This window comes from Halichoerus grypus, chromosome 6 (assembly GCF_964656455.1).
Source record: "Halichoerus grypus chromosome 6, mHalGry1.hap1.1, whole genome shotgun sequence".
In the NCBI taxonomy this organism is placed as follows: domain Eukaryota; kingdom Metazoa; phylum Chordata; class Mammalia; order Carnivora; family Phocidae; genus Halichoerus; species Halichoerus grypus.
Window position 1 is genome coordinate 26281019 of NC_135717.1, and position 16667 is coordinate 26297685.

Consider the following 16667-nt stretch of genomic DNA (forward strand, 5'->3'; position numbering starts at 1 on the left):
TGTATGTATGGAGAGAGACCTCTGTCTCTTCATCTTTTTTTTTTTAAGATTTATTTATTTTAGGGGCGCCCAGGTGGCTCAGTTGTTAAGCATCTGCCTTCGGCTCAGGTCATGATCCCGGGGTCCTGGGATCGAACCCTGCATCAGGCTCCCTGCTCTCCCTCTCCCACTCCCTCTACTTGTGTTCTCTCTCTCTCGCTGTGTCTCTCTCTGTCAAATAAATAAAATCTTAAAAAAAAAAAAAGATTTATTTATTTTAGAGAGAGAGAGGGAGAGAGGGCACGCACATGCACGCGGGCATGGGGAGAGGGGCAGAGGGAGAGACTCTCCAAGCAGCCTCCCCACTGAGCAAGGAGCCCCACTTGGGGTGGGATCCCAGGACCCGTGAGATCATAACCTCAGCCGAAACCAAGAGTCCGGGCTCAATCGACTGAGCCACCCAGGTGCCCCTTCCTCTTCTTATAATGACACCAGTTCTGCTGCGTTAGGGCCCATCGTTATAACCTCATTTAACCTTAATGACCACTGAAAAGCTGTTTCCAAATACAGGCACATTAGGGGTTAGGGTTTTAATTTTGGGGGGACACAACTCAGTCCATAGCACCAGCCCAGGCCAGGTTTATCAGTGCATTCTCTAACTTGGCCACATTTATTTATCAGAGAGAGAGAGTGCAAGCACAAGGGGGGGGGGGCGCAGAGGGAGAAGCAGACTCCCCGCTGAGCCGGTAGCCCGATGTGGAACTCGATCCCAGGACTCTGGGATCATGACCTGAGCCAAAGGCAGATGCTTAAACGACTGAGCCACCCAGACATCCCTGGGTTTTTTGGTAAGATTTTATTTATTTGAGACCAAGAGAGTGCAGGTGCGAGGGGGAGTGACAGAGGGAGAGGGAGAAGCTGACTCTGGGCTGAGCACAGAGCCCATTTATTTATTTAAAAAAAATTTTTTTTCCAAAGTAAATTCTATCCCCAACATGGGGCTCGAACTCCCAATTCCGAGATCAAGAGTAGCATGCTCTACCAGTCAAGTCAGCCAGGCACCCCTAACTTGGTCACTTTTAGCATATTTCTCAAAACTATCTCTAGGCATGGCATCTGCTACAATTTTCAGGCAAGCACAGCTCTCTTCCTCGGCACCGAGGTTAATATGAGGAGGTGAGGTTAGAGCGGCCAGGGGCCTATGGAGAAGGAAGGCCTGGCAGAGAGTGCCCCCAGCTTAGAAAAGAGGTCTCACTTAACATGACACAATAAGATATTTTTAAGCTGTGATTCTGTCACTTGCTACCCGAAGAACCTGGACTAGTAGAGCATGGGTCCATAGCTAATAAAAGTAGAGGTGGGATCTGAAAGCATCCTTAGCTCTAAGAGGCTCAACCCAGGATTTCCTGGGAGTCATCCAAATGCTTAACTCAGGAGTCATCCTCTGTGCCCTGAGTCCTAGAGGGCAGCTGAGTTCTGACACTTTTTTTATTTTTTTAAAGATTTTATTTATTTATTTGACAGAAAGACACAGCGAGAGAGAGAGAGCACAAGCAGGGGGAGTGGGAGAGGGAGAAGCAGGCTTCCTGTGGAGCAGGGAGCCCGATGTGGGGCTCAATCCCAGGACCGTGGGATCATGACTTGAGCCGAAGGCAGACGCTTAACGACTGAGTCACCCAGGTGCCCCAGTTATGACAGTTTTAATACATTCACCTTTGCTCTCCTTAAATGGTGTTGGGGGGGTGGGAAGGTGCAATGAGCATAAATAAATAAAGGTAATTATTTCAATAAATCCAGTTTAACTAAACAAATCCAGATTATTTCAGGGAGTGTTCCCTGTTATGAAACAAAACTTCCGGAGGACTGAGGTCTCAATGCAGGTCCTGACAAAGGACACAGATGAATTCCCAGCAGTTGAGGACGAGACTCCCTCGTCCCCCTCTCTGAGTCCTGCCCCCTGGCTTCTCTGGATCTAGATGCCTATATTCAAGGCACAGCTCTGCTAAAGCTGTGTGATCCTGGGCAAGTCCCCGAACCCAGCTAAGTCCCAGTTTCCTTAACTGAAAAATGGGGAAAATAACAAGTGTACATTTCATAGGATTGACACGAGGAGGGAGTATGTGGGAGGTGATTAGCACAATACTGGCACGCAGTCAGTCCTCTGTAAAAGCTGAAATTGCTATTCCCAAGGCTGGCTCCTCCTCGTTCAGATCTCAGACCAAACGTCAGCCCGCAGTGAGCCTCCAGCTTCCATGGAGCAGCCCCCACCTTCTCACTCCCTCGCGCCCTTTTGTTTCTTTCAGAGCATTTTCTGCTACGGGATCCTTTCTCTTTTGGTTTCCTTTTTTAGAAAGGCTGTAAGCTTTACGAGGGGCACAAACCTCGGCTCATCCTGCGCACTGCCGTTTCCCCAGCTCCTAGCCTACTGCCTGGCGCGTAGTAGGTGCTCAGTAAATACTGGTTTGAATAAGGGACGGCAGCACGGTGGGGCAGCGGCCACTTCCCCACTTCCGTGCCAGAGCCTGCCACGCCACCAGCGCCACGACTCGCTTGGCTGGGGGGCGGGGAGGGACACCCTGAGTGTGAGCCCTTTTCTCCTCCTTCTCAACTTCCCCGTGTAACTTTCTGTGAGCACCACTCCAGAGGCTCCCGGGACGAGGCCACCGCCCCGGGATCAGGCCCTTCCCGGTTCTGCCTTCGGGGAGGGGGGCGGGGGGTGACCCGCGAGAAGCCAGTTCCAGGCGCGTCCTGAAGTCCCTCCCGCCGCCCCGCGTCGCTTTAAGGCGGAGGCCGGGGAGGGGGCCACGCCACCCGGCGGCTCCGCGCACGGCTCCAGACTTCGGCATTTCCTCCCCGCTCGCTGGCGCGGACTCCTGTCCCCTCGGAAGAGGAAGCTCCTGGGGCCGAGTAACGGGAACAAGCGCGGAGGAGAGCGGGAACGAGCGCCGAGGGGGTGCCCGGGAGTGCCGCGCAGGGTAGGAGGCGAGCCGGGCCGGGTCGGAAGCTGGCCGCGGGCAGCGCGCCGGGCCGCCGGGCGGGGAGGGGCGCCGGGCGGGACGCAGTGTGCGGCCGGCACAGGGCGCGGCCCGGGGCCCGGGAGTGCAGGGCGGGCCGCTGCTGGAAGGAAAACTTGAGCTGGGAGAGGAGGCCGAGCTGGAGGGCGCCTTCCCCCGGCCCTGCGAGGGGGGAGCCGCCGCGGAGGCGAAGGAGACCGGGACCGCGGGGCTGCCGGGGCGCTGCCCGCATGCTGGGCCGGGGGCGCCGCCGGGGCTCGCGCCCTGGGCTGCAAGGCCGCCGCTGCCCCGGGCGCCCGGTATGTCGGTGCACTACACCCTCAATCTGCGCGTCTTCTGGCCCCTGGTGACCGGCCTCTGCACGGCCCTCGTGTGCCTCTACCATGTCCTGCGGGGAAGCGGGGGCGCCCGGGCCGAGCCCCCCGACGGTGCGGACGGCGGCTTCCCGCTGCTCAAGGTGGCCGTCCTGCTCCTCCTTGGCTACATCCTCCTGCGCTGTCGCCACGCTGTTCGGCAGCGCTTCCTGCCAGGGTCTCCTCGCCTGGGGAGCCACCCGACCTTCTCTCCTAGACACTTCCGAGAGCCGAGTCTTGGCATCTTGCTGGAGAGTTACTACGAGCACGAGGTGCGCCTGTCCCCGCACGTGCTGGGCCACAGCAAGGCGCACGTGAGCCGAATCGTAGGCGAGCTGGTGCGGGCTGGCCGCGCCCGCGGGTCCCCCGGCCCCATCCCCGGCGGGGCGCTGGCGTTGGCCTTCCGTGGAGACTTCATCCAGGTGGGCAGCGCCTACGAGCAACACAAAATCCGGCGGCCCGACGGCTTTGACGTGCTGGTGCCGCTGCGTCTCCCGCCGCTGGTGGCGCTGGAGCCGCGGAGCCTGGGCGCCGAGCCCGCGCTGGCCCCCGCCTTCCGCGGCTGCTTCGTGTGCGCCCTCAAGGCGCCGCCCGGGGCCTCCGGGAGCCACTGGCTGCGGGACTGCAAACCCTTCGCCGACGGCTTCTGCGTGGACGTGCTCGGGCGGCGTCACCTCTCTGCCGCGCTGGTGCTGCGCTGGTTCCAGGCGCACCTGCAGCGCTCCCTGGCCACCGTGCGCTACAGTCTGGAGGGGCGTTGTCGGGTCAGCCTGACCCCGGGCGGCCTGGAGCAGGCTCCCACCCTGCACATCCTGCCCTGCCGCACCGACTACGGCTGCTGCCGCCTTTCCATGGCGGTGCGTCTCATCCCCGCTGTGCATTTGGGCGACGGCGTTTTCCTCGTGGCACCGCCACCATCCCCCTCGCCCGTCGGGCCTCTGTCGGAGCTCCCTGGAGGCCTGCGCACGGATGCACTGTGGGGTGTGAACACAGCTCGGCAGGAGCAGAAGCTGCTGAGCTGGCTGCAGGAACGGGCCCCTCCAGGTGCCTGCTACCTCAAGTGCCTGCAGCTGCTTAAAGCTCTGCGAGACCTGGGCGCCCGCGGGCTGGACCCGACGGCCGCCACCCAGTGGGGACGCATCCTGTCCTCATACATGCTCAAGACAGTGCTGCTGGCGGTGCTGCTGCGGGAGGGGGCCCCTGCTTCAGGCTGGGACGAGGCGCACCTGGGCGAGCGGTTGGAGGAGTTAGTGCAGTTCCTTAGGGACTGCCTGCTGAGACGCCACACGCTCTTCCACTGCGTCCTGGGCCCTGGTGGGGCGGCTGCCGAGGTGGGCCCGCTGCCCAAGGTCCTGCGTGAAGCTGCCCCCGTTGATCTCCTGGCTGCTTTCGACAGGCACGCCCGGGAACTTGCAGCGGCGCGGTTGCTGTCCACCTGGCGAAGGCTGCCCCAACTTCTCCGGGGCTACGGGGGTCCTCGCTACCTTGCCAGGTGCCCCCCACCCCGGAGTCAGCGCACGCAGGGGTTCCCCGAAGATCAGCCATAAACCTTGGCAGTGCCCCCACCCGGCCTAATGCTCCTAAAGCCTCTCCCACCAGATGGGGTGGGGGTGGCAACGAAGCCAGTTTAATGCAAGGAAATGAGGTGCCAAAGGTGATGGAAAATTCGGTGGGCGACATATGGTGGCTTACATGTCCCCCCGACTCCACAATCCAGCGTATCCTTAGCAAGCTACAGAAAGACCTCCAACACCAGCAGCTAAGAGTTGGTTCAAATGTTGGTTTGTGTGGAATGATTCTGCAAAGGATCCAGCTTTTAGGGAAGCCCAATAAAGGAAACAAGAACTAGCTGCAGAGAAAGTTCCCTCTGTCAGTTTTTGAGACAGATCTCTGGCCCCCAAATTTTAAGAAGCTATTTTTTTTTTTCCCCCTATAATTACTTGCTCCGTCCTGGGTTCCTGGTTGTCTTTTAAAAAATCGGAATCTTTATCTACAACTGGAATTGAAGTTCTATTCTAGGGGCTAATGTTCTGAGGAACACAGTTTTCACTATTCAAATTAATATTAATGTGTTTTTTAAGTGGTGCAATCACGGGTGTTTGACAGGACTGCAAAGAATTAAGTCACATGTGTTGAGGGGCAGTCAAGAGTTGGTTAGAGAAACTTCCAGAGCAAATAGCACTTTATTTTGATCAGTCCTTTCATTTTGTGGTAATTGCCACTGCCAAGTGTTGCATCCAAAAGGGAGGCCAGTTACCTTTATTATAAAGAAATGTGCAGTCTTAAAAAGCAGGCTTGCTTCACATCCTGCGGGCACACCCTAGGGTATGTACCAGTCAGCAGGCATTCATGGAGAGCGCACCGGGAGCCAGGGGCGCCAAGTAGCAAAAAATATGTGTTTAGGACCATACCGGTGAGCAGGGAAAACAGGTTGGGTTTTGAGAAAGATACATTTCAGTCTTTGCCTATCCAGGTGACTCACCAGAGCTTGCTGCTGGCTGGAGACGGAAACTGTTGTTGTTGTTGTTTGAAGCCTTTTGAACAAACTCCTCTGCATGGAAATGTCTTTCTGAGTTTCATGAGATAATGAGCAAATGCCTGCCGTAGTGCCTAGCATGTAGTTAGCTCTCTGAGTCAGTGCTCAGTGATGGTTAGTGGTCACCACGTTTCCCTCCCACCCCCCTGGCGGCCTTTAAGTGGTCCTAAGGCCGACTTGGAGGAGCGGTTGATTTGGCCCAGGTCTTGTAAAGCATTTCCCATAGACTTCAGTATCTTGGGCTCTGTGCTCCCTGACCACGGATCAGCAGTCAGCCGAGGAGAGCGAGGTGCGGGTGACAGCTCTTGGCCAACAGTCTGCTGTTTTTTCTCTTTGGACATCAATATCCCCAACTCGCTTTAGGTTTAGGTTCAGAATAGTCCATCATCTGCTTGCCTAATAGAAAATGCAGCCAGTCCCACCCAGTGTTAGACTTTGGGACTTTTTAATATTTTTGACAAAGACATGTATTTCCTTAGACTCTTAAAGGTAAAACTTGGAAGACAGAAATAGCCACCTGAATAGGGCCATTGTTTAGCTTCGGGGTTATTCTGAGGGAATTCTTTAAAGTTTCTTTAGGGGACCTACTTGGCCACTGCAGGAAATCATTGTGAATAAATGATTTGCAGGGGATCCTTGCGGGAGCTGCAGAGACTTCTTAGATCCTTTGCAACCTTGGACTGTAAGAGAAACAGTTGCAAATGTCATGCCCGCTCTTTGAGGTTGTTGTGGGGACAGTTCCTCTTGATATCACAAAAGTCATTCCCAGTTTTTAAGGTCAGTGTTAGGTCATAAGGTACTGAGTTTAATAAAGGGATCAGTCTACCAACTTCCTGCAAAGATATAAACTGCAGAGTGTTTCTTAAAATTACTTTTTAAAACAGATGTAAAGAGTAAGTAGATCTTTATATATATATATATTTATAATGTTTCCATATCAGCCCCAATTCCCCCTGTAGTCTTGTTAAGTCTACTGAAATGGGGAACAGCAAGGCTATTGGAAGGATTATAAAGCTTTAAAAGCTGAACTTTCCAAATGTCTCTAGTTGAGTTGATAGCTTCCTTTTTTTTTTATCTTGCTAGTCTTTTGAAGTTTAAATCTGGTAACATTTTTGTTCTTGTAGTGTTTTTGTTATTTTTTTTTCAGGTTAATTACCCAAAGCCTCATCCATCCTCAAGATTTTTAAATTTTATTATTATTTTTTAATTAATGGGGCATTGTGTTTGTGAATTGTTAAAATATTAATGTTTTATTTAAGCGCCATGCTGAGCGATTGTTCTCTGTACATGGCAACCAAAACCTAGAGATTTCGATCAATTTTGATCAATGTGTAGTGATCCCAAACATGTACTGTGTACAAATGAAATAATATGGCATAGTAGCCAGGTGTGATGGTTGCCCGAGGCACTTAAATTAAGCTCAATTCTGTCTTTTATCAGGGCTCCATCACCTCCTTGATCTGAAATGTACACATTTTTGGTGTATACTTGGTACTAGAGATTAATGTATGCAAAGATTCTTATACAAGCCTCCAAATTGCTCGTGGTGAAAAAAAAAAAAAAAAAAGATTAACTGTCCAGCCGGTGCCGGAAGAAAAGTTCTGGGGACGATGACTCAGCCATTTTGCCTGAAGACACCCTTCAGTAACTCCCACTGACCAGTCTTGGGAGCCATCCTGGAAGGCTCGTTGTGGGCTGAGAAAAGGAGACGGTTTTTTGCAAGAGGAAATGGAAGAAGCTGTAAGAAGGGAGACTGAGAGCAAGGGAACCAAGAGAAATCTGAAGAACTCAGGAGAGAGGCCTCAAGAGGGAAGTGAAGGAAGAGATGGCGAGAAGGGGAACCCCGGGGGAGGGGGGGAATCACATGAGGGTGCAAGAGGTTTGGGTAGGAAAAACATTTTTAGGTATGTGCTATTTCAAGCCAGGGGTCGCAAACTCAGCAGCCTGCGGAAGCAAGGCAGGGATATCAGTCCGGGAAGGGGTGGGTGGGTGGTGGGGGCTATGCCCCTCTTAAACAGGGCAGCCATTGGTCAGCTCTGTGCTGGGAAAAAGGGAGGGAGGGGCCGGAAATCAGGATTCTTTTTTTTTTAAAGTGAAACTTTCTCATTTTTAAACAAAATCGTTTTAAATTGTCCCACACACCAAGTGGGCCAAACAGAGCATTTGCTTGAGCCTGGGGCCACCAGTTTGCGACCCCTGCCGAACATGGTTAATCCTCCAAGTATATATAAGGTTATATTTATTGTTCTGGAGATGTTGTCGTTATACGTAGTTGGGGGTGTGATATTTCAAGTCCTTATCTCTCAGAGCTAAGCTTTATTATAGAAACAAACCAAAAAAAAAAAAAAAAAAAAAAATAACAGGGCCACAGATAACACTTAACTCATAGTTCCCAGAAGGACCCTCGATCCCGGAGCTGTTCTTGTCCAGCTACACATCCTCCAAGCAAACCACTGGGGGCCAGTTCTTGGCATTTCCTTCCTGGTGAGTCGGTGCTCTGTCTCGGAGTTCACAGATGAGTAATCAGGAAGGATTGCAGAATAACTTGTTTCTTTTTGATTTGTATTTTGTTCTTATTTTTAAATTAGTCATTTTTTTTAAGTAGTCTCCCAGACTGTGGCTTAGCAGTGATGGTGGGTGGCCTTGGACCCCAGAAAACCAGTGCTGGGTCTTCAGGCCAAGCTTCTTAGGCTTGTTACCATGCCCATCGCCGAGAACACTGTTGGCTTCCACCAAAACTGACACCTCGCATTTGGAAGGGATGAACCAAACATGATTCCAAAGCATCTCTTTTTTTAACCTCATGGAGTAAGTCACTCTTTCTATAAAATGTGGCCTTTGACTTAACTTAAGAAGACTTAACTTATCCCTACCCACCTGGAGGCAGGCTATTACCGCCTTCCCCAGTAGTGGGGGAAATGAACCTCATTAACATTTCCAGTGACCCTTGAGAGGGAAAAAAGTTCAGTGTTATCATCTTGGTGTTTGTTAATTTTTTTTTTTTTAATCACACATCTGTTACTTAGACACTACTGTTTATTTTCTTTTATACCTACATAGCACATGGTTTGATGGGAATTTAGCAAGTATAAGTTGGAAGAGGGTGAATATGCAATCATCTATACAGAGAGAATAGCCTAAAAAAATGATATGTAATCTGGTTTTTGAAGTATCAGATATTCAGGAATATTTTTAGCACCTTTTGCTTTAAAAAAGAATTGTGCCTTGATTCAGTGACTTGACTTTAAAACATTCCTCTTATTTTATTGTTATTTTAAATGTGTATTCTGACCCCCAGCTGTGTACTCTGATGCAGTCTGCTGGCTGCAGTCATAGTATATGGTTTGTTCCGATAACAGAGACCAAAGGGTTAATCACATATGATCCCGCTGCTACAGGGGTGTGATTAAAAGTTTTAGATCACACCACATTTCCATGGCCCAAACAGTTGGGGCCAGCCATTTGTTTTCTATTTCAGGTTGGAGTAAATTTGCACTTTTAATCTTTTGGGTTTTTTGAGGGGGGCCTGTTCTTTTATACTTTGCTTTGTTAATAAAGGAACTTGTAGAAAACTCTGGACTGAATGTCAGATTTGGGGAGGGCTCTCCTCTTCCTGAAGGGCAGCTTGTGGATGCCCTGGCTTGTGATTCCTTATACAAGCTCACTCGCTTTCAGCATCTGGGTGTCCGGGAGTCTTTTCCCACTCAGCAGTGCTAGAATAACTGTATACGGTTGGCGCTGTACACAGGCGGGCAAGGATGTTAGTTCACAGTTCTATAGGTTTGCAGCCTGGGGTCCCGCCTTCAAGGCTTTTTCCTTGCCTAGAACCTTCTGCCTGGCTCCCACACACACCCCATAACACAATTCAGGTCTTGGCCTGTAGCTAATTTGTTGCTCAAGAATTTTGCTCAGAAATCTCTTAGGCCCTCGGGCCCTCTCCACATGGTAAACATTTGCTAATAGTGAAAAACCACAGGGCTTACTGAAAGATGGAATCTTGGAGATGAGGCAGGACTCCTCAAAGTCTTGGAGCCAGGTGAAAGTTGAGAGAACCTGCAGCCACAGGCTGATGAAACAGTGTTGTGTAGGATCCTTGGCCCGGGGAGAGGTGGTGGGTATGTTTTGTTCGGTTTTCCACAAGTAGCTGTTGAGTGGTTACTGTCCCCAGTGTTGAGGACACATGCGGTGACCCAGACGGATGTGGTCTCTCTGTCAGGAGCTCGCAAACTCATTGTGAGAGGTAGGCAGTTCCGTGGTTTCCATGCAGCGTGGTGGGTGGTGGTGAGGAAGGGCTAAGGAAACAAGAGGGGCACCTTATGCGGTTCGGGAATTTCAGGGAAGGCTGCTCGGAAGAAGTGACATCTACGTTGAGATCTAGCGGTTGGTAGGAACTCGCTAAGTGGAGGGAGCTGGGCAGGAGAGCAATGTATCGAGGACAGAGATGAATGGAGCATTTCAGTTTGGCTGGAAAGTGGGGGCGGGCGGGAGGGAGGAGGCTCCAGCGGCGAAGGATGAGGTGGGAGAGGGAGGATACGGGGGTCTTGAAGCCAGAGCTTCTCAAACCGGAAAGAGCAAACCACCCGGGAGTCTGGTTAGAGTGCACATTCTGATCCAGCTGGTCTGAGCTGGGGACCTGAGATTCTGCTTTCCTAACAAGCTCCCTCACGTGATGGTGATGCCGGTGGCCCCAGGGGCCACACTTCGATCACAGGGCTGGACACCATGATAAAGGTTTGGACTGATCCCCGGAGATACTGGTGAACCACTTTAGGCAAGGAATGGCAGGTGGCCTTTGAGTTTGGCTCACTCTGGCTGCAAGGTGGAGGAGGATGGATTAAGCAAGGGTTGGCAATGCATTTGTTTTTGTAAATAAAGTTTTTACAGCTGTGCCATTCCTTTATATACCATCCCTGGCTCAAGTCAGCCTACACTGGCAGAGCTGAATAATTGCAACACAATCCTGCAAATATTTACTCTCTGGCCCTTTATAGGAAAAAAAATCGGCTGGAAGTAATCAGACTGGGAAGTCTCCAGGTGCTGCAGCAGTCCAGGCCTGGGCAGGGGGCCTGAGCGGGGGACAGAAACAAGTTGCCCTAAAGACAGAACAGAGCCCTGGCTAGGGCCAATGCTTTGACACCAAAAGATTTGTCTTCAAGTCTTGTGTCCCGCATCTCTCATCCGCGAGTCTCTCTGCAAATTACCTAATCCTCAGGGCGCCTGGGTGGCTCAGTCATTAAGCGTCTGCCTTCGGCTCACGTCATGGTCCCGGGGTTCTGGGATCAAGCCCCGCATCGGGCTCCCTGCTCTGCGGGAAGCCCGCTTCTCTCTCTCCCACTCCCCCTGCTTGTGTTCCCTCTCTCGCTGTGTCTCTCTCTGTCAAATAAATTAAAAAAAAAAAAAATTACCTAATCCTCTCAGAACCTTGATTCTCTCATCTATAAGATGGGATTCATAGTAGAACCTCCCTCGTAGGAGTGAGAGAGGATTTAGTGGAATCGTGTTTCACGTAGTAAGCACCAGAAACGGGCGGGCAGTGTAGAAGTAATTATTGGAATGGAAGTTTGATTTAGTCTGTGTCTCCAACCTCTTCCTCTGTTCCCTGTGCTGCTCATTCTGTCTCCACTACAGGATGGTTTCCCTTTTGTCCACACAACCATCTCTCTAGCTACTCCGATTTTGTTCTCTCTTTCCTTGATGTCCACGGCGATCCGTTCAAGGAAAAGCTCTCACTCCAGGTACAATGGTGGACTGATGACAAAAATGACCCCCATGCTCCTTCTCTTCCTGCACTGATGCCTTTGGGGTTTCGCCTACCCCTGAAACTTAAATGACTGTGACTTTCTTTAGTCAGTAGACTGTGGCAGAAGGGATGTTGCCCAAGTTCCTGGCCTGGGGCTCAAGAGGCCTTGTCTGCCTCTGATTGTTCTCTTGCAAGCCTTCTGCCACCGTGTGACTAACTAGCCTGCTGGAGGATGGGGGACCGCGTGGCCCCATCAATCCTGTCACCAGAGCGGACAGCCAGCCACCTGCAAGACACGCGAATGAAGCCATCCCACACCGACCTGACAACAAACGGACTGAAACACTTGCCCGAGCCCAGCCCAGACCAGTCACACTTGGCCCAGATTAGCAGAAGCACTCAGCTGGTCCATAGCCTCCGAGACATAACAGACATTGTTTTAAGCCACTGAGTTAGTGATAGTTGGTGGCTCAGCCATAGCTAACTGATTTGGAGGCTTAAAAAACCAGTCTGGCATCCATGGGCTGCCGCGGGAGTACACACAGGCCGTCCTTGACTTCCGTACATTTGACTTTCAAGCGGCTAGACTTGGATACGAGTGCTTGACTGATGCCCCAAACCACCTTGCCTGCAGGAATCCAGACTTCCCTCACCAGCTGCCGCAGCGGGTGTCGGCCTGCCATTCGGTGGTTGAGTTGGGCCAACGCCACCGTCTTTGCGCCACGCGTGTACTCCATTGTTTGACCGTGTTCCAGCATTTGCCCTTATCTTCTAAAAACAAAAAGCAAACAGAGGCTGGGAAAACAAAAGTGCTGATTCAGGTGACAAGCCCCAGGTAGGGATCCGATGTGCCCGCAGTGGCCAAGCTTCAGCGGCGCTCGGCTGCCGGCTCCTTGCCGCTGAGCTGCTGGGCGGTGTGTTCACTTGTAGAGGAAAAGAACAGCAGCCACGACGGGCATGTAGGAAACTCTATCCGTTAGGAGTACATTTGGCCGCGATTTATAAAAACCTAAACAAATGGCGGCTTATTCTTCTACATCCGCCCGAGCCTGGAGGTGGGCAGCCAGCAGCTCGGGGATGGATCGGGGACCCAGGCATCTCTCTGCTCCGCCATTCTGGGTATTTTCACTTTTATCCTCTCCTACTTGTCATCTCGAGATCCCACAGTTGCTGCTACAGCTCCAGACATTGTGTAAGGAGAAGAGAGAACGGCTTACGGAAGGCAGCCCGTGTCTCCCTCCATGTGGTTGGCCACGCCGGTGTCACGTGACCACCCCTGGCTGCAAGGGATGCTGGGAAAGAAAGCCTGGCGCGTGGCACGGAGCAGCCCCGAGCTGAACAGGAAGGAAGAGTGGGTATTAGTGGGTAAATAAGATTTTGCTGCAGAAATGCTAACAAGGAATAGCAGAAGATGGTGTCAAAGAAGAAGTAATTATGAAATAGTTGCCTTAGTCCTTGCATATAGTAAATGCTCAATAAATATTAGAACCGAAGTCCCAGCTCTACCATTCAGTGGCGGTAATCTTTTGGGCAAGTCAGTTAACTTGTCTGGATGGTAATTTCCTCATTTGCAAAATGGCGGGGGTGGGGATAATCCTGCCTTTTATAGGTTTGTTTGGAGCATCAAAGACTAATGCCTGTGAAATTGAGACATGCTATCCAAATTTTAGCTGTTGTCTCTGGAGTAGTGCTCCAGCATCTTTGGAACAGTAGGAAGGTGGATCCATCTCTTTTTCCTTGTTTTGAAAAAAAGATTTTATTTATTTGGGGGGCGGGGAGACAGAAGGGGAGGGAGAGGAACAAGCAGACTCTAAGCAGAGCCCCATGTGGGGCTCAATCCCACAACCCCGAGCTCATGACCCGAGCTGAAACCAAAAGTCAAACGCCCAATACACTAAGCCACCCAGGTGCCCCAAGGTGAATCCATGTCTTAAGTGGGGTAGGGTCACCCTCAGGCACTCTGCCCAGCACCTCCCCACCACCAAGCTTCCTCTCCTTCAGGCCTGTGAGGGAGCCGCAGTTGTGAATTTTGTCCCAGGAGGGAGGACATCCAGGGAGAGGATCCACCATCCCCATAGCTCTTTCTTCTGAATTATGTCATTTTCTTATAAGCTTTCTCTTTCTTTCATTGCTCAAATGAAATTTCATTTTCACTGCTTGAGTCCTAGGTGGAAAGCTCAAGCTCATGGTTCTCAGTCCTGGCTCTATAACAATCCATGAGGGGCTTTGTAAAATCGTCCACACTCAGTGGGGCGCCTGGGTGGCTCAGTTGGTTAAGTGTCTGACTCTGGATTTCAGCTCAGGTCATCATCTCAGGGTTGTGAGATGGAGCCTGGGTCAGGCTTGGAGCCTGCTTGCAATTCTTTCTCTCCCTCTGCTCCCCCCTCACCCCACCCCCTGTGCGCTCTCTCTTTCTCTCTAAAGGGAAAAAGAAAATTGTCCACACTCAAGAGTTCACCCTGGCCCAGTGAGGTAGCAAACTCAGGGAGTGTAGTCCAAGTATGGGGTACTTTTTACAGCTCCCTGGATGATTCTAGAATGCAGCCAGGGTTGTGAACCATATGGGCCTTCAGTCAGATGGCCCTTAGGTCAGAGAACCTGGAAATACCAGCTGGTATGTGTGAGGAATGCTTTGGGGCAGAGACAGCTGAAGGGCGGTGGTAGAGGTGAAATTATAGGAGTTCAGGATGGAATTCTTCAGCTGAGAGATACAGGGCAAAATATCACTACACAGGCATAGGATTTAATCCCACTGGCAGTTCCCCTTTTCTCCAACCCCAAGGAGATGGAAACAGGAAAAAATATTAATTTATAGGGCGCCTGGGTGGCTCAGTCGTTAAGCGTCTGCCTTCGGCTCAGGTCATGATCCCAGGGTCCTGGGATCGAGTCCCACATCGGGCTCCCTGCTCGGCAGGAAGCCCGCTTCTCCCTCTCCCACTCCCCCTGCATGTGTTCCTGCTCTCGTTATCTCTCTGTCAAATAAATAAATAAAATCTTAAAAAAAAATTAATTTATAAAAGGCATCAGAGTCATCCTGAAACTTCTCAGGAAAAAAAGAAAAAGAAAAGCTTCTCTATTCGGAGGCACACTGCCCTTGTTCTTTTTGTCTTCTAGCCTGGCGAAAACACACATCATATACAGTCTGTCTTTACAAAATGCTGGCTCTTTTCATGAATATTCAGGGTTTTGCCCACACGTTGTCTCCGTCTCCCTCCTCCCTCCACTACCATCTTCGATGCAGTGACTTTGAGCTTGCACTTAAAAAAAATTAAAGTCCATCAAGGCACCTTCCAATAAAGCCGGGGGGAGGGGAGGAGGGGGGTGGGGGATTAGGAGTCCTACTGCATGCCAGACTCAAGCTAGAAGCTTTTAATGACCTTATCTCATCAGAAGATGTTTATCTTCGTGGTTTATTTAATCACTGGTCTCCTCGAATTAGGAGCTAAGCCTCTGATGGGTGACTGTCGATCCTATCAAAATAAAACCATTGGGACATATTTCAACCATGGAGAAAAATGGGGTGGACTTTAGAGGTGGGGGTGCCCTCAGGGTCTTACGTGGCCAGACACTGCAGGCTGAAAACACTGCTCCCTGTTTTAAGCAAAGGATTTGTGATGAGTGATTATTTTTCCTCTGATGAATACCCGGTTTCCAAAAGCAGTCTAATCAGTAGGGATCTCCATTTTCCAAGGATTCAAAATGCATTTGGCTGTCCTATCATTAAACCCAGACGCATGAGACCAGCCGAGGAGCCTGAGCCCTTCCCAGGTTTGCCAGAGACACTCCTGCTCGATGAGTAACCCTGTATTTCCCGCCCCACTGCAGCCAGGCAGGGTCAACAGACCGGTTCCCAGCACCGGGCAAGGAGCACAAGGGACTTTTCACGCGATCCTGCAGAGGTACTATAGGTCGCGCGTGAATATGGTGGCATCACAAGATGGAACCGAGTCACTACGAAGAGTTCGGGAGGCTCACGTGGTGGCCTTTGCGTAAGGGAAAAATAAACCTCTGTGATGTTAGCCTCCCTAACTGAAACATTGAGATTCTTTGTGAGTGCGGAGAAGCTGAGCCGAACTTGTTCATGCAACAGGATGCCGAAGAGGGCTCCTATCATAACCCTGTTTGGGAAGAACCCATTGCAAGCCCCTCACACGCCTGTGTTTGTACTAGACGGGAAGAAGATGCCCTCTCCCAGGACCCCAGGGACGTCCCAATTATGAAATGCTCCATCTCCATTCACTCATTCAGTAAAGAATCACTGAGTGCCAACTACGTGCCAGGACCCGTGCTGGCCCTGGGGATGGAGCGGTTAGCAAAACTGACTCCATCTTATTTTTGCCTGTAGCTTTCAGTCTGCTGGATGAGACAGCTGCTGGACCAACAAGCATGCCACTTGGTGTTGAGTAACTAGGGGAGGTGAATGCTTTGCAGGAAGGAGGTTTCTATGACTCTGTAAATCAGAAGGGACTTTACAGCAGCCCAGGGGATTAGAGAAGGCTTCCCCGAAATTTTGAAGCCCTGCACACTAACCCTGAGGGTCTGTCTCTGGGAGTCACCTTGCAGAGCACTTACTAAGTGCAGAGCTCTGTACCAAATGCTTGACACACACCATCCCCACTTGACCACTGCAAGAGTCCTAGCAGGTAATACCACTACCTCCATCCCCACTTTACAAGTGAGGAAACAGGCTCAGCAAAGTGAGGCCACATGCCCCACATAGTGAGTGCAAACAGGGATTTGAATCCACATCTGCGTGGCTACAACACTCACACTCATTTCTGGCCCTTGCAAACTGAGCCAAGGAGGTTAGTCATGCAGGAAGTCACCCCTCATGAGGCCCACAGTGGGAGATCAAAATGAAACCAGCAGGCAGATGTTTACAAGTTGCCTGGAAAAGCCACCCACCATAGGAGCGAGAGCGGGGCGGGGGGGGGGGGGGGGGGCGGGGATAGCTTTCTCCCCATTCCCCAAGCCCCTCCTTAAAAGCGCCAGTGTTCCTTTTTCATTTTTACAGCGTCCCCTCCCCCTCTCCCCAGAGGACTGAC

General features: G+C 51.3%; 1 protein-coding gene across 1 annotated transcript; it reads left to right on the forward strand.

Moving 5' to 3' along the window:
* The first annotated feature begins 2443 nt into the window (after positions 1 to 2443).
* On the forward strand, positions 2444 to 9454 carry ITPRIPL2 (ITPRIP like 2). The gene has a single exon (XM_036098963.2). It carries the CDS (start codon positions 3295 to 3297, stop codon positions 4891 to 4893), a length of 1599 nt encoding a protein of 532 aa, XP_035954856.1. The 5' UTR covers positions 2444 to 3294; the 3' UTR covers positions 4894 to 9454.
* Positions 9455 to 16667: the final 7213 nt, after the last annotated feature.

Excerpts from the sequence above, each read along its gene's own strand:
- ITPRIPL2 (XM_036098963.2), top strand. The coding sequence starts at position 3,295 with ATGTCGGTGCACTACACCCTCAATCTGCGCGTCTTCTGGCCCCTGGTG.